Source organism: Somniosus microcephalus, chromosome 9 (genome assembly GCF_052327205.1).
Source record: "Somniosus microcephalus isolate GS21.2 chromosome 9, FLI_Smic_1.0, whole genome shotgun sequence".
NCBI classification, from domain to species: Eukaryota; Metazoa; Chordata; class Chondrichthyes; order Squaliformes; family Somniosidae; genus Somniosus; species Somniosus microcephalus.
Window position 1 is genome coordinate 215315730 of NC_140995.1, and position 18445 is coordinate 215334174.

Here is an 18445-nt window from a genome sequence, read left to right on the forward strand (position 1 = left end):
GAATGTTTAGTTGTAAGGAATATTCAGGTGAAGGGAATTATCAGGTGAACGGAATGTTCAGGTGAAAGGAATGTTCAGGTGAAGGGAATATTCAGGTGAAAGGAATGTTTAGTTGTAAGGAATATTCAGGTGAAGGTAATGTTCAGGTGAAAGGAAAGTTCCGGTGAAGGGAATGTTCAGGTGGAAGGAATGTTCATGATGAAGGGAATGTTCAGTTGAAGGGAATGTTCATGATGAAGTTGATGTTCAGGTGAAGGGAATGTTCAGGTGAAAGGAATGTTCAGGTGAACAGAATGTTCAGTTGAAGGGAATGTTCAGTTGAAGGGAATGTTCATGATGAAGGGAATGTTCAGGTGAAAGGAATGTTCAGGTGAACAGAATGTTCAGGTGAAGGCAATGTTCAGGTGAAAGGAATGTTCTTGATGAAGGTAATGTTCAGGTGAAGGGAATGTTCAGGTGAAAGGAATGTTCAGAAGAAGGTAATGTTCAGGTGAAAGGAATGTTCAAAAGAAGGAAATGTTCAGGTGAAGGGAATGTTCAGGTGAAAGGAAAGTTCAGGTGAAGGGAATGTTCTGTTGAAGGGAATGTTCAGGTGAAAGGAATGTTCGGGTGAAGGGAATGTTCTGTTGAAGGGAGTGTTCAGGTGAAAGGAATGTTCAGGTGATGGGAATGTTCAGGAGAAAGGAATGTTCAGAAGAAGGAAATGTTCAGGTGAAGGGAATGTTCAGGTGAAAGGAATGTTCAGGTGAAGGGAATGTTCAGGTGAAAGGAATGTTCAGAAGAAGGGAATGTTCAGGTGAATGGAATGTTCAGGTGAAAGGAATGTTCAGATGAAGGGAATGTTCTGTTGAAGGGAATGTTCAGGTTAAAGGAATTTTCAGGTGAAGGGAATGTTCAGGTGAAAGGAATGTTCAGGTGAAAGGAATGTTCAGGTGAAGGGAATGTTCTGTTGAAGGGAATGTTCAGGTTAAAGGAATTTTCAGGTGAAGGGAATGTTCAGGTGAAAGGAATGTTCAGGTGAAGGGAATGTTCAGGTGAAAGGAATGTTCAGAAGAAGGGCATGTTCAGGTGAAAGGAATGTTCAGGTGAAGGGAATGTTCAGGTGAAAGGACTGTTCAGAAGAAGGGAATGTTCAGGTGAATGGAATGTTCAGGTGAAAGGAATGTTCAGGTGAAGGGAATGTTCTGTTGAAGGGAATGTTCAGGTTAAAGGAATGTTCTGGTGAAAGGAATGTTCAGGTGAAAGGAATTGTTGATTGAAAATAAATTCACATCTAATCTGTGGTAAAGTCAAAGGTGCAGTTTATTTTAAACAGAGCTCTGGGAGAAGCGTCCCAGGCCCCGCGGTCTGTGCGAGCACCTTCTCCCCGATCAACAAAATTCACAAGCTTATATACAGTACAAGACAGCACACCGATAGCCGTTATTACATTACTTATTCCTTGGCCAATCGGGCCCAATTATATTCCTTCAAAATCAACCTAATTATAACTTTACATCGTTAACTAAGCCCCTTCTTTCAGTTCTGTCTTTTATCTAAGTTTGTCCAGTTATCTGGATCGCAGGGTCCATTCTTGCTTCATCGTGGCTTCGGCCGGTCTGAGTCAGTGACTCGTGATTTGACCTGGCTCAAAGATTAATCAAATATACCTTACATACATCTGCGTGACAGTTGTTACTTCGTAACCCGATTGTTCTGCAAATGTTTACCTTGTTATTGCAGCTTCTCATATCTCCACATGCTTAATCACTTTTGTACTTCAGTTTCTGACCATCTGTTCCATTTGTGGTTTCAACTGGTTTCAACCGAAACTAGGTTGTCATGCTGTGTCGCTTGACTGAAACATTCAACTGGCTCAAATCCCAACCCTTCAATCCCTCCTGTTGGTCCCGGTACAAATTTAGATTTTGCCCCGGGATACCAACTTCCAATGCCGTTTCTTGCCATCCACCGGGTAGTCACCCTGTATTGAGGGTTGGGCTCAATTGTCCTGAGCTCGTCCTTCGTTGATCATCATGTGACTCTTTACATGTGAGACTCGTCGGCCTCGTCGTCTTCTCCTGTTGCTTCTAGCTCGTCTGTCGTTGATAGCAGGGGTTTTATCGCATCTCCAGATGCTACTGGAATGCTGGCGAGTGCCAATTTACAACATATTTTCAAAATTGTTATCATAACACAACATATTGTCATCACTACAACAACAATGATAAATCCATGTATCAAATACGATCCCCATGATCCTCCGAAGAGCCAGTCCAACCAACCTTCCCCTGAGGTTTGGTGTAATTTCTTTACCTCCTTTTGTATATGTTCGGCCAAATTGGTTATATTCTCTGAGCTATCTGGTATGTAGGCGCAGCACTCAGCGCCTATCATTGCGCATGTGCCACCTTCTTTAGCTAGGAGATAATCAAGGGCCATCCTATTCTGGAGAGCTATTGTTCTCATAGCCACCATTTCTGCACTTATTTCAGACAGGGCTTCAGCTGTGTCATTAGCTACTTTCTCTAATACCGATGCTATGAGCCGAATTTCCTTTATTGCCCTAGCCATCCCATACCCGGCGAATAAAATTGCGAAGAACCGCTCTGTTTCTGTAATTGCCCTTTTGGATCGATAATGGTGATGATCTGCTAGGGAGGGCAAGTGATGGATGTATGGCACCACATATCCCAAATAGCAGGACCCAGTCCAATTTCGTGGAAGCCATGGGTATGCCTCATGCCCACAAATAAAATAGGTCCCGTTATAGGCAGTTAGGTTCATATTCGTTGCGACTGTGGAAAAGCCGGACTCGCCGTTACTCCCTGTGATTCCGTTCCATTTCCCCCCACTAGTGAGGTTTGTTAAACCAGTTGTGTTAAACCACCAAACTTCTAAAGGTGAACCTTGTTCGAGTGTTGTCCAATTATGTTCACAACTACTGTTTCCTGCTTCCAGATTCCCCTCTTCCCCTCTGTTTACATTCCTTATCCAACATATCGCCCCAACGGGTCTTCCTACCCCAGTTGTGGTTGTGAGGATAAGGTACGGTGGCTTTTTGCTTATATTATACACGGGTTTGTACCATCCTTCAAACATGTTTAAGGGATATCCTGCACTCCTGAACTGTACTCTTTGTTCCTCCTGTTTTCTGCTCTGGGTGTCGTTACCATTAGTACTACTGCTCGTATTGTTTCTACTAACTAACCATTCTGCCATTTGAATTACGTTCAATGGTATTGGTCTAAGAGGGATTCCCCCATTGGAGTGCATTGGGATATGGCTACATACCCAACACGCACTTTCTCCCTTGTCCCTTACATACACATAACTCATATACAAAAACGTATTAACATGTAACTCTCGCTTTTCCCGTGCCGGGTGGCATGTCACTCCGGTCAGCGCCACACATATTCCACAAAACAATACTATAGTCAAATACATTTTAAAGACGTATTAACAATTTTCCAAAGGGTTATTGAGATTGATTGCAGGTATCACCTGTTAATATACAAATATGCATTTTAGTCCTTGTAGACCTTCAGTTGAGTCCAGTGTTTCCACCGCCCCATCCCCTTTATATCTATATAAATGCACAAGTATCTCCACTAATAAGGACTTCAGTTAAAGCAGCTGCATGTCCATGCTCATCTTCCGAGGCGATTAACAGGTCATCCACGTATTGCAACACAGTGCTGCGATACGGGTTGAGGTTCACTGGGCTAGAAATTCAGTTGGTTGCGCCAGCCGTTAGCACCTTAGGTGGAGTAGATGTCGAGCGCTAGGCGGCTAGCGCCCGGGCGCTGCGCGATCTGCGCCTCGCCTCAACTTCAGTAGAGATTTAGCGCCGGTGCAAAGTCTTTGCGCGCGCTCAGCTGCGCGCGCAGATCATGACGTAATTTCCTCGTGCAACGCCCTTTGTGCGCCCCAATCCGGAACTTGAGTCGCGCCGCCCCATTGTGCGCCTGGCGCCCCTAGCGACTGTTGAGTGGAACGGTGCTCAGCTGATGCGGGGCGCGGGGGGTGCAAATTAAAGGGCACTCCTCCTGCAGTAGAAACGGCAGCCGTGTTGCAACACTCCTTCTTTCTGGGAGACGGATCTTCTGGTTTGGGAGGAGGAGGAGGAGGAGGAGGAGGAGGAGGAGGACCACATAACAAACTAATGTCGGCCTTTCAGAAACACAAATGCACCCTCCCCCTTTAAGAGCTGACCGGCGGCAGAGTGTCTGCCGTCAATCAGCAGCTCGTCGCACCTGCCCTGCGCCCGACTTCTGGGGTTTCGCCCCGGCCCGCCGGCTTAGCGCCTAATGATAGTCGTGCATCACCTGTTTTAGCGCAGCACCAACCTCTTAGGGCGATGCGACTGAATATCGGCGAAGGGGGCTCGACTTTGCGCCGGGTGCAAACTTTAGCGGCCACCCGCTTTTACCGCCCCAAAAGTGGCTATACTGAATTTCTAGGCCACTGTTTCTAACAGTGAACTCATTACCCGGTGGAATACTGCCGGGCTGTTATGGAACCCCTGAGGTAGCCTGGTCCATGTATACTGTCTTTCCCCGACTGTAAAGGCAAACTTATTCTGGGATTCCTGGTCTAAAGGTAAAGACCAGAATCCATTAGCTATGTCCAAAACTGTAAAAATCTTGTGCTCCGAGTTCAGGGCATTTAAGATTGTGGATGGGCTGGCCACTATTGGGTGCAATTTGGGCGTTACCTTGTTTAATTCAGTATAATCAATAGTCAGTCGGAATGATTTATCCGGTTTGGTGACTGGCCATACGGGCGAGTTGGTCGTGCTTTCGGTAATCCTAATTATGCCCCTTTCTTCCAGATCACACACTATTTCTTGTACCGCTTCCCGTGCTTCTGGTTTAATAGGGTATTGCTTATGGGGCTTGTGTTCCGGACCTGGAACCGTGATTGGCTCCGTTTTTACCCGTCCGGTGTCCTGTTTTGTCTTAGCCCAAACCCCTTTCATAATTTTGCATATGGTCCCGTATGGTTTTTGTTCTAGTTCCCAATCCCTGCTCAAAGATGCTGCACTCCCTACCCTAGCCAAATTGGTGCATGGTTTATCTATACTGACCTTGGACCCATCTCCCTTGGACCAAACAATTTTATTTTGCGCGGAGTCCACCAATATATTAAATTCTTTTCGCAAGTCTATTCCTAATATGGAACCTTCGTTATTTGGACACACATAAAATTGGGCGGGAGGAGTTTTCCTGTTATCTCTAAAACTTGTACTTCACTTTTATAAGCCTTAATTTTTATACCCCCTAATCCTACCATATATATATACTCCTTGGTTGTCGGAAGGGGCAAATCAGTCAAGGATACTGATGTTCCTGTGTCAACTAACATTTCACATGGTTGGCCCCCTAATAATGCTGCTACATAGGTGAAGGGAATGTTCAATTGAAGGGGATGTTCAGGTGAAAGAAATGTTCAGGTGAAGGGAATGTTCAGTTGAAAGGAATGTTCAGATGAACTGACAGGTGAAAGGAATGTGAAGTTTTAAGGAATGTGTCAATGAAGGGAATGTGCAGGTGAAAGACTGTTCGGGAGAAACGAATGCTCAGATGAAAGGAATGTTTAGGTATAGGGAATGTTCAGGTGAAGGGAATGTTCAGCTAAAAGGAATGTTCAGGTGAAAGGAATGTTCAGGTGAAGGGAATGTTCAGGTTAAAGGAATAGTCAGGTGAAGGGAATGTTCAGGTGAAGGGAATGTTTAGGTGAAAGGAATGTTCAGGTGAAAAGAATGTTTAGGTGAAAGGAATGTTCAGGTTAAAGGAATATTCAGGTGAAGGCAATGTTCAGGTGAAGGCAATGTTCAGGTGAAGGCAATGTTCAGGTGAAGGGAATGTTCAGGTGAAGGGAATGTTCAGGTGAAAGGAATGTTTAGGTGAAAGGAATGTTTATGTGAAAGGAATGCTCAGGTTAAAGGAATATTCAGGTGAAGGCAATGTTCAGGTGAAAGGAATGTTTAGGTGAAAGGAATGTTCAGGTTAAAGGAATATTCAGGTGAAGGCAATGTTCAGGTGAAGGGAATGTTCAGGTGAAGGGAATGTTCAGGTGAAAGGAATGTTTAGGTGAAAGGAATGTTCAGATTAAAGGAATATTCAGGTCAAGGCAATGTTCAGGTGAAGGCTATGTTCAGGTGATGGGAATGTTCAGGTGAAGGGAATGTTCAGGTGAAGGGAATGTTCAGGTGAAAGGAATGCTTAGGTGAAAGGAATGTTCAGGTTAAAGGAATGTTCAGGTGAAGGCACTGTTCAGGGGAAAGGAATGTTCAGGTGAAGGGAATGTTCAGTTGAAAGGAGTGTTCAGATGAACTGACAGGTGAAAGGAATGTGCAGGTGAAAGACTGTTCGGCAGAAACGAATGCTCAGATGAAATGAATGTTTGGGTATAGGGAATGTTCAGGTGAAGGGAATGTTCAGGTGAAAGGAATGTTCAGGTGAAAGGAATGTTCAGGTGAAAGGAATGTTTAGGTGAAGGGAATGTTCAGGTTAAAGGAATATTCAGGTGAAGGCAATGTTCAGGTGAAGGGAACGTTTAGGTGAAAGGAATGTTCAGGGGAAGGCTATGTTCAGGTGAAGGGAATGTTTAGGTGAAAGGAATGTTCAGGTGAAAGCAATGTTCAGGTGAAAGTAATGTTCAGGTGAAGGGAATGTTCAGGGGGAAGTAATGTACAGGTGAAGGGAATGTTCAGGTGAAGGGAATGTTCAACATGAAGGCAATGTTCAGGTGAAGGGAATGTTTAGGTGAAGGGAATGTTCAGGTGAAAGGAATGTTCAGGTGAAGGGAATGTTCAGGGGAAAGGAATGTTCAGGTGAAAGGAATGTTCAGGTGAAAGTAATATTCAGTTGAAGGGAATGTTCATGATGAAGGCAATGTTCAGGTGAAGGGAATGTTCAGGTGAAAAGAATGTTCAGGTGAAGGGAATGTTCCGGTGAAAGGAATGTTCAGGTGAAAGGAATGTTCAGGTGAAGGCAATGTTCCAGTAAAAGGAATGTTCAGGTGAAGGGAATGTTCAGGGGAAGGGAATGTTCAGGTGAAGGGAATGTTCAGGTGAAGGGAATGTTCCGGTGAAAGGAATGATCAGGTGAAGGGAATGTTCAGGTGAAGGGAATGTTCCGGTGACAGGAATGTTCAGGTGAAGGGAATGTTCAGGTGAAGGCACTGTTTGGGTGAAAGGAATGTTCAGGTGAAGGTAATGTTCAGGGGAAAGGAATGTTCATGTGAAATTAATATTCAGGTGAAGGCAATGTTCCAGTGAAAGGAATGTTCAGGTGAAGGGAATGTTCAGGGGAAGGGAATGTTCAGGTGAAGGGAATGTTCAGGTGAAGCGAATGTTCAGATGAAAGGAATGATCAGGTGAAAGGAATGTTCAGGAGAAAGGAATGTTCTGGTGAAAGGAATTTTCAGGTGAAGGGAATGTTTAGGTGAAGGGAATGTTCATGATGAAGGCAATGTTCAGTTTAAGGCAATGTTCTGAAGAAGGTATTGTTCAGGTGAAAGGAATGTTCAGAAGAAGGTAATGTTCAGGTGAAGGTAATTTTCAGGTGAAAGGAGTGTTCAGGTGAAGGGAATGTTCAGGTGACGGGACTGTTCAGGTGAAGGGAATGTTCAGTTGAAGGAGATGTTCAGTTGAAAGGAGTGTTCAGATGAACTGACAGGTGAAAGGAATGTGCAGTTGAAAGGAATGTGCCGATGAAGGGAATGTGCAGGTGAAAGACTGTTCAGGAGAAAGGAATGCTCAGATGAAAGGAATGTTTGGGTATAGGGAATGTTCAGGTGAAGGGAATGTTCAGGTGAAGGGAATGTTCACATGAAAGGAATGTTCAGGGGAAGGGAATGTTCAGGAGAAAGGAATGTTCAGGTGAAGGGAATCTTTAGGTGAAAGAAATGTTCAGCTGAAAGGAATATTCAGGTGAAGGCAATGTTCAGGTGAAGGGAATGTTAAGGTGAAAGGAATGTTCAGGTGATGTTAATGTTCAAGTGAAGGTAATGTTCAGGTGAAGGGAAAGTTCAGGTGAAAGGAATGTTCAGGTGAAAGGAATGTTTAGGTGAAAGGAATGTTCAGGTGATGTTAATGTTCAGGTGAAGGGAATGTTTAGGTGAAGGGAATGTTTAGGTGAAAGGAATGTTCAGTTGAAGGTAATGTTCAGTTGATGGGAATGTTCAGGTGAAGTGAAAGTTCAGGTGAAGGGAATGTTTACTTAAAGGGAATGTTCAGTTGATGGGAATGTTCAGGTGAAGGGAAAGTTCAGGTGAACGGAATGTTTACTTATAAGAACATAAGAACATAAGAAATAGGAGCAGGAGTAGGCCAATCGGACCCTCGAGCCTGCTCCGCCGTTCAATAAGATCATGGCTGATCTGATCCTAACCGCCAATCTAATATCACAGAAACATCTCCTGAATCTAACAGAATTAGACACACGAAATAGGAGCAGGATCAGGCTACACGGCCCCTGGGCCCGCTCCACTACCCAAAGGGCCATGTCCGATCCGAACCTAGACTCATGTCCAAATTCCTGCCTGCTCCCCATAACCCTTAATTCCCTTTACTTCTAGGAAACTGTCTATTTCTGTTTTAAATTTATGTAATGATGTAGCTTCGACAGCTTTTTGGGGCTGCATATTCCATGGGCCTACCACCCTCTGAGTGAAGTAGTTCCTCCTCATCTCAGTTTTGAAAGAGCAGCCCCTTATTCTAAGACTATGCCCCCTAGTTCTAGTTTCACCCATCATCGGGAATATCCTCCCCGCATCCATCCGATCCAACCCCTTCACAATCTTATATGTTTCAATAAGATCGCCTCTCATTCTTCTGAACTCCAATGAGTAGAGTCCCAATCTACTCAACCTCTCCTCATATGTCCATCCCCTCATCCCCGGGATTAACCGAGTGAACCTTCTTTGTACTGACTCGAGAGCAAGTATGTCTTTTCTTAAGTATGGACACCAAAACTGTATGCAGTATTCCAGGTGCGGTCTCACCAATACCTTGTACAACTGAAGCAATACCTCCCTATTTTTATATTCTATCCCCCTAGCAATGAAAGCCAACATTCCATTGGGCTTCTTAATCACTTGCTGCACCTGCATACTAACCTTTTGAGTTTCGTGCACCAGGACCCCCAGATCCCTTTGTACTTCAGTACTTTCCAGTTTCTTGCCATTAAGATAATAACTTGCTCCATGATTTTTCCTGCCAAAGTGCATAACCTCACACTTTCCAGTATTGTATTCCATCTGCCAAATCTCTGCCCACTTACTTAGCCTGTCTATGCCCCCTTGCAAGTTTTTTATGTCCTCCTCACTCAATACTTTCCCTCCCATCTTAGTATCATCTGCAAACTTTGATATGTTATACTCGGTCCCCTCCTCCAAATCGTTAATATAGATTGTAAAGAGTTGGGGACCCAGCACTGACCCCTGTGGAACACCACTAGTTACTGATTGCCAGTCTGAGAATGAACCATTTATCCCAACTCTCTGTCTTCTGGTAGATAGCCAATCCTCTATCCATGCCAGAATATTACCCCCAATACCGTGATTTTTTATCTTAAGCAATAATCTTTAGTGTGGCACCTTGTCAAATGCCTTTTGGAAGTCTAAATACACTACGTCCACTGGTTCCCCTTTATCCACCCTAGATGTTACTTCCTCAAAGAACTCCAGCAAATTTGTCAAACATGACTTCCCCTTCATAAAAGCATGCTGACTTTGTCCTATTAAATTATGATTATCCAAATGTCCTGTTACTGTCTCCTTAATAATGGAATGTTCAATTGAATAGAATGTTCAGGTGAAAGGCATGGTCAGGTGATGGGAATGTTTAGGTGACGGGAATGTTCAGGTGAAAGGAATGTTCCGGTGAAAGGAATGTTCAGTTGATGGCAATGTTCAGGTGAAGGGAAAGTTCAGGTGAAGGGAAAGTTCAGGTGAAGGGAACGTTCAGGTGAAAGTAATGTTCAGCTGAAAGGGACATTCAGGTGAAGGCAATGTTCGGGTGAAAGGAATGTTCAGGTGAAGGGAATGTTCAGGTGAAAGGAATGTCCAGGTGAAAGCAATGTTAAGGTGAAAGGAATGTTCAGGTGAAGGTAATGTTCAGGTGAAGGGAATGTTCAGTTGATGGGAATGTTCAGGTGAAGGGAAAGTTCAGGTGAAGGGAATGTTTACTTGAAGGGAATGTTCTGTTGAAAGGAATGTTCAGGTGAAAGGAATGTTCAGGTGAAAGTAATGTTCAGGTGAAGGGAAAGTTCAGGTGAACGGAATGTTCAGGTGAAGGGAATGTTCACTTGAAGGGAATGTTCAGTTGAAAGAAATGTTCAGGTGAAAGGAATGTTCAGGCGACGGGAATGTTCAGGTGAAGGGAAAGTTCAGGTGAAGGGAACGTTCAGGTGAAAGGAATGTTCAGGTGAAAGGAATGTTCAGGTGAAAGGAATGTTCAGGTGAAGGCAATGTTTGGGTGAAAGGAATGTTCCGGTGAAAGGAATGTTTAGGTGAAGGGATTGTTCAGGTGAAAGGAATGTTCTGGTGAAGGTAATGTCCATGTGCAGGGAATGTTTAGGTGAAGAGAATGTTAAGGTACAAGGAATGTTCAGGTGAAGGTAATGTTCATGTGAAGGGAATGTTCCGGTGAAGGGAATGTTCAGGTGAAAGGAATGTTTAGGTGAAGGGAATGTTCAGGTGAAAGGAATGTTCTGGTGAAGGGAATGTTAAGGAGAAAGGAATGCTCAGGTGTAGGCAATGTTCTGGTGAAAGGAATGTTCATGTGAAAGGAATGTTCATGTGACTGGAATGTTCAGGTGAAAGGAATGTTTAGGTGAAAGGAATGTTCAGGTGAAAGTAATGTTCTGGTGAAAGGAATGTTTAGGTGAAAGGAATGTTCAGGTGAAGGGAATGTCTGGGTGAAAGGAAAGTTCAGGTGAAGGGAATGTTGTGGTAAAAGTAATTTTCAGGTGAAGGTAATGTTCAGGAGAATGGAATGTTTAGGTGAAAGTAATGTTCAGTTGAAGGGAATGTTCAGGTGAAGGGAATGTTCAGGTGAAGGGAATGTTCAGGTGAATATAATGTTTAGGTGAAAGGAATGTTCAGGTGAGGGAATGTTCAGGTGAAAGGAATGTTCAGGTGAAGGGAATGTTCAGGTGAAAGGGATGTTCAGGTGAAGGGAATGTTCAGTTGAAAGGAATATTCAGGTGAAAGGAGTGTTCAGGTGAAAGGAATGTTCAGGCGAAGGGAATGTTCAGGTGAAGGGAATGTTCAGGTGAATGGAATGTTCAGGTGAAAGGAATGTTCAGGTGAAAGGAATTTTCAGGTGAAGGGAATGTTCAGGTGAAGGTAATGTTCAGGTGAAGGGAATGTTCAGGTGATGGGAATGTTCAGGTGAAGGTAATGTTCAGGTGAAGGGAATGTTCAGGTGATGGGAATGTTCAGGTGAATGGAATGTTCAGGAGAAGGGAATGTTCAGTTGAAAGGAATGTTCAGGTGATGGGAATGTTCAGGTGATGGGAATGTTCAGGTGAAGGGAATGTTCAGTTGATGGGAATGTTCAGGTGAAGGGAAAGTTCAGGTGAAGGGAATGTTTTCTTGAAGGGAATGTTCAGGTGAAAGAAATCTTCAGGTGAAGGGAACGTTTAGGTGAAGGGAATGTTTACTAGAAGGGAATGTTCAGTTGAAAGGAATGTTCAGGTGGTGGGAAAGTTCAGGTGAAGGGAATGTTTACTTGAAGAGAATGTTCAGTTGAAAGGAATGCTCAGGTGAAAGGAATGTTCAGGTGATGGGAATGTTCAGGTGATCTGAATGTTCAGGTTAAGGGAATTTTTAGGTGAAGTGTATGTTCAGGTGAAGGGAATCTTCATGTGAAACAATGTCCATGTGAAGGCAATGTTCAGGTGAAAGGAATGTTCAGGTGAAAGGAATGTTCAAACTGAACATTGCCTTCATCTGAACATTCGTTTAACCTGAACATTCCGTTCTTCTAAACATTCCTTTAAACTAATCATTGCCTTAACCTGAACATTCCTTTCACCTGAACATTCCTTTCTCCTGAATATTACATTCTTCTGAACATTCCTTTCACCTGAACATTCCCTTCACCTGAACATTGCCTTCACCTGAACATTCCCTTCACCTGAATATTCCTTTCACCTGAACATTCACTTCACCTCAACATTCCTCTCACCCGAACATTACCTTCTCCTGAACATTCCTTTCACCTGAACATTAACTTCACCTGAACAGTCCTTTCACCTGAACATTGCCTTCCCCTGAACATTCCTTTCACCTGAACATCCCCTTCACCTGAACATTCCCTTCACCTGAACATTCCTTTCACCCGAACATTCCTTTCACCTGAACAATCCTTTCACCTGAACATTCCTTTCAGCTGAACATTCCCTTCACCTGAACATTACTGTCACCTGAACAATCCTTTCATCTGAACATTCCTTTCACCTGAACATTCCCTTCACCTGAATATTCCGTTCATCTAAACATTCCCTTCACCTGAACATTCCCTTCACCTGAACATTCCCTTCACCTGAACATTCCCTTCAAGTGAACATTCCCTTAACCTGAGCATTCCCTTCACCTGAACATTCCTTTCACCTGAACATTCCTTTCACCTGAACATTCCCTTCACCTGAACATTCCCTTCACCTGAACATTCCTTTCACCTGAACATTCCGTTCACCTGAACATTCCCTTCACCTGAACATTCCTATCACCTGAACATTCCTTTCACCTGAACATTCCTGTCACCTGAACATTCCCTTCACCTGAACAATAGCTTCACCTGAACATTCCCTTCACCTAAACATTCCTTTCACCTGAACATTCCTTTCACCTGAACATTCCCTTCACCTGAACATTCCCTTCACCTGAACATTCCCTTCATCTGAACATTCCCTTCACCTGAACTTTCCTTTCACCTGAACATTCCTTTCACCTGAACATTCCCTTCACCTGAACATTCCCTTCACCTGAACATTACTTTCACCTGAACATTCCCTTCACCTGACCTTTCCCATCTCCTGAACATTCCCTTCACCTGAACATTCCCTTCACCTGAACATTCCCTTCACCTGAACATTCCCTTCACCTGAGCATTCCCTTCACCTAAACATTCCCTTCACCTGGAGATTCCCATCACCTGAACATTCCTTTCACCTAAACATTCCTTTCACCTGAACATTGCCTTCACCGGAATATTCCTTTCACCTGAACATTGCCTTCACCTGAACATTTCCTACACCTGAACATTCCCTTCAGCTGAACATTCCTTTCAGCTGAACATTGTCTTCACCTGAACATTCCTTTCACCCGAACATTGTCTTCACCCGAACATTCCCTTCTCCTGAACATTCCCTTCACCTGAACATTCCTTTCAGCTGAACATTCCCATCACCTGAACATTCCTTTCACCTGAACATTCCTTACATCTGAATATTCCATTCACCTGAACATTCCCTACACCTGAACATTCCCTTCACCTGAACATTCCTTTCACCTGAACATTCCCTTCACCTGAACATTCCTTTCACCTGAACATTCCTTTCACCTGAACATTCCATTCACCTGAACATTCCTTTCCTCTAAACATTCCCTTCACATGAACATTCCCTTCACCTAAACATTCCCTTCATCTGAACATTCCCTTCACCTGAACATTCCTTTCAGCTGAACATTCCCTTCACCTGAACATTCCTTTCACCTGAACATTCCCTTCACCTAAACATTCCCTTCACCTGAACATTCCCATCACCTGAACATTCCCTTCACCTGAACATTCCTTTCAGTTGAACATTCCCTTCACCTGAACATTCCCTTCACCTGAACGTTCCCTACACCTCACGATCCCCTTCACCTGAACATTCCTTTCACCTGAACATTCCCTTCACCTGAAGATTCCCTTCACCTGAACATTCCCTTCACCTGAACATTGCCTTCACCTGAACGTTCCCTACACCTCACGATCCCCTTCACCTGAACATTCCTTTCACCTGAACATTCCCTTCACCTGAACATTCCTTTCACCTGAACATTCCCTTCACCTGAATATTAATTTCACATGAACATTCCCTTCACCTGAACATTCCCTTCACCTGAACATTCCCTTCACCTGAACATTCCCTTCACCTGAATAGTCCTTTCACCCGAACATTACATTCTCTTGAACATTCCCTTCACCTGAACATTCCCTTCACCTTAAAATTCCTTTCACCTAAACATTCCCTTCACCTGAACATTCCCCTCACCTGAGCATTCCATTCACCTGAACATTCCCATCACCTGAACATTCCCATCACCTGAACGTTCCCTTCACCTAAACATTCCTTTCACCTGAACATTCCCTTCACCGGAACATTCCCTTCACCTGAACATTACCTTCACCTGAACATTCCTTTCACCTAAACATTCCCTTCACCTGAACATTCACTTCACCTGAACATTCCCTTCACTTAAACATTCATATCACCTGAACATTCCTTTCACCTGAACATTCCTTTCACCTGAACATTGCCTTCACCGGAATATTCCTTTCACCTGAACATTGCCTTCACTTGAACATTCCCTTCACCTGAACATTCCCTTCACCTGAACATTCCTTTCACATAAACAGTCCTTTCACATAAACATTCCCTTCACCTGAACATTCCCTTCACCTGAACATTCCTTTCACCCAAACATTGTCTTCATCTGAACATTCCTATCACCTGAACATTATCTTCACCTGAACATTCCTTTCACCCGAACATTGCCTTCAGCTGAACATTCTTTTCACCTGAACATTGCCTTCCCCTGAACATTCCTTTCACCCGAACATTGCCTTCACCTGAACATTCCCTTCACCTGAACTTTCCCTTCACCTGAACATTCCCTCCACCTGAACCTTCCTTTCAGCTGAACATTCCCTTCATCTGAACATTCCCTTCACCTGAACATTCCCTTCACCTGAACATTCCCTTCACTTGAACATTCCCTTCACCCGAACATTGCCTTCTCCTGAACATTCCTTTCACCTGAACAGTACCTTCACCTGAACATTCCCTTCACCTAAACATTCCCTTCACCTGAACGTTCCCATCATCTGAACATTCCCTTCACCTGAACATTCCTTTCACCTGAACAGTCCCTTCTCCAGAACATTCCTTTCTCCTAAACATTACCTTCTTCTGAAGATTCCTTTCACCAGAACATTCCCTTCACCTCAACATTCCCTTCACCTGAACATTGCCTTCATCATGAACATTCCCTTCACCTGAATATTAATTTCACATGAACATTCCCTTCACCTGAACATTCCCTTCACCTGAACATTCCCTTCACCTGAACATTCCCTTCACCTGAATATTCCTTTCACCCGAACATTACATTCTCTTGAACATTCCCTTCACCTGAACATTCCCCTCACCTGAGCATTCCATTCACCTGAACATTCCCATCACCTGAACATTCCTTTCACCTGATCATTCCTTTCACCTGAACATTGCCTTCACCGGAATATTCCTTTCACCTGAACATTGCCTTCACTTGAACATTCCCTTCACCTGAACATTCCCTTCACCTGAACATTCCCTTCACCTGAACATTCCCTTCACCTGAATATTCCTTTCACCCGAACATTACATTCTCTTGAACATTCCCTTCACCTGAACATTCCCTTCACCTTAAAATTCCTTTCACCTAAACATTCCCTTCACCTGAACATTCCCCTCACCTGAGCATTCCATTCACCTGAACATTCCCATCACCTGAACATTCCTTTCACCTGATCATTCCTTTCACCTGAACATTGCCTTCACCGGAATATTCCTTTCACCTGAACATTGCCTTCACTTGAACATTCCCTTCACCTGAACATTCCCTTCACCTGAACATTCCTTTCACATAAACAGTCCTTTCACATAAACATTCCCTTCACCTGAACATTCCTTTCACCCAAACATTGTCTTCATCTGAACATTCCTATCACCTGAACATTATCTTCACCTGAACATTCCTTTCACCCGAACATTGCCTTCAGCTGAACATTCTTTTCACCTGAACATTGCCTTCCCCTGTACATTCCTTTCACCCGAACATTCCCTTCACCTGAACATTCCCTTCACCTGAACATTCCCTCCACCTGAACCTTCCTTTCAGCTGAACATTCCCTTCATCTGAACATTCCCTTCACCTGAACATTCCCTTCACCTGAACATTCCCTTCACTTGAACATTCCCTTCACCCGAACATTGCCTTCACCTGAACATTCCTTTCACCTGAACAGTACCTTCACCTGAACATTCCTTTCACCTGAACATTCCCTTCACCCGAACATTGCTTTCACCTGAACATTCCTTTCACCTGAACATTCCCTTCACCTCAACATTCCCTTCACCTGAACATTCCTTTCACCTGAACATTCCTTTCACCTGAAAATTGGTGGGGTGGTAAATAGCGAGGAGAGAGGAGAGTAGCCAGGACGATATAGATGGGTTGGTCAGATGGGTGGAACAGTGGCAAATGGAATTTAACCCTGAAAAGTGTGAGGTGATGCATTTTGGAGGGACTAACAAGGCAAGGGAATACACAATGAATGGTAAGACCCTAGGAAAGACAGAGGATCAGAGGGCCCTTGGTGTGCATGTACATAGATCCCTGAAGGCAGCAGAACAGGTGGATAAGGTGGTTAAAAAGGCATATGGGATACTTGCCTTCATTAGCCAAGGCATAGATTATAAGAGCAGGGAGGTTATGATGGAACTGTACAAAACGCTGGTTAGGCCACAGCTGGAAAACTGTGTGCAGTTCTGGTCGCCACACTATAGGAAGGATGTGATTGCTTTGGAGAGGGTGCAGAGGAGATTCACCAGGATGTTACCTGGGCTGGAGCGCTTCAGCTATGAAGAAAGACTGGACAGGCTGGGGTTGTTTTCCTTGGAGCAAGAAGGCTGAGGGGGGACCTGATTGAGGTGTACAAAATTATGAGGGGCATAGATAGGGTAGATAGAAAGGAACTTTTTCCCTTAGTAGAGGGGTCAATAACAAGGGGGCATAGATTCAAGGTAAGGGGCAGGATGTTTAGAGGGGATTTGAGGAAGAACTTTTTCACCCAGAGGGTGGTTGGAATCTGGAACTCACTGCCTGAAAGGGTGGTTGAAGCACGAACCCTCACAACATTCAAGAAGCATTTGGATGAGCACTTGAAATGCCATAGCATACAAAGCTACGGACCAAATGCTGGAAAATGGGATTAGATTAGACAGGCCTTGATGGCCGGCGTGGACGCGATGGGCCGAAGGGCCTGTTTCTGTGTTGTATAACTCAACGACTCTGAATCTATGACTGAACATTACCTTCACCAGAGCATTCCTTTCACCTGAACATTCCCTTCACATGAACATTCCCTTCACCTGAACATTCCCTTCACCTGAAAATTCCTTTCACCTGAAGATCCGCTTCATCCGTACATTCCCTTCACCTGAACATTCCATTCACCTTAACATTGCCTTCACCTGAACATTCCCTTCACCTGAACATTCCCTTCACCTGAACATTCCTTTCACCCAAACATTCCCTTCACCTGAACATTCCCTTCACCTGAACAGTCCTTTCAGCAAAACATTCCCTTCACCTGAACATTCCCTTCACCTGAACATTCCCTTCACCTGAACATTCCTTTCAAATGAACATTCCTTTCACCTGAACATTCCCTTCACCTGAACATTCCCTTCACCTGAACATTCCCTTCACCTGAACATTCCTTTCACCTGAACATTCCTTTCAAATGAACATTCCCTTCACCTGATCATTCCTTTCAAATGAACATTCCTTTCTCCTGAACATTACCTTCTTCTGAACATTCCCTTCACCTGAATATTCCCTTCACCTGAACATTCCCTTCACTGGAACATTCCTTTCACCTGCACCTTCCCTTCACCTGAACATTCCCTTCACTTGAACATTCCCTTCACCTGATCATTCCTTTCTAATGAACATTCCTTTCTCCTGAACATTACCTTCTTCTGAACATTCCCTTCACCTGAACATTCCCTTCACCTGAACATTACGTTCACCTGAACATTCCCTTCACCTGAACATTCCCTTCAGCTGATCATTCCTTTTACCTGAACATTCCTTTCACCTGTACATTTCCTTCACCTGAACATGCATTTCACCCGAACATTCCTTTCACCTGAACATTGCCTTCACCTGAACATTCCCTTCACATGAACATTCCCTTCACATGAACATTCCCTGCACCTGAACATTCCCTTCACCTGAACATTGCCTTCACCTGAACATTCCCTTCAGCTGATCATTCCTTTTACCTGAACATTCCTTTCACCCGAACATTCCTTTCACCTGAACATTCCCTTCACATGAACATTCCCTGCACCTGAACATTCCCTTCACCTGAACATTGCCTTCACCTGAACATTCCCTTCAGCTGATCATTCCT

The 18445-nt window shown here is 44.0% G+C and overlaps 1 protein-coding gene across 1 annotated transcript; it reads right to left on the minus strand.

The window, feature by feature from the left end:
* Positions 1-1213: 1213 nt before the first annotated feature.
* On the minus strand, positions 1214-2835 carry LOC147113021 (endogenous retrovirus group PABLB member 1 Env polyprotein-like). The gene has a single exon (XM_085996260.1). The coding sequence runs from the start codon at positions 2764-2766 to the stop codon at positions 2026-2028; it is 741 nt and encodes a 246-aa protein (XP_085852386.1). The 5' UTR covers positions 2767-2835; the 3' UTR covers positions 1214-2025.
* Positions 2836-18445: the final 15610 nt, after the last annotated feature.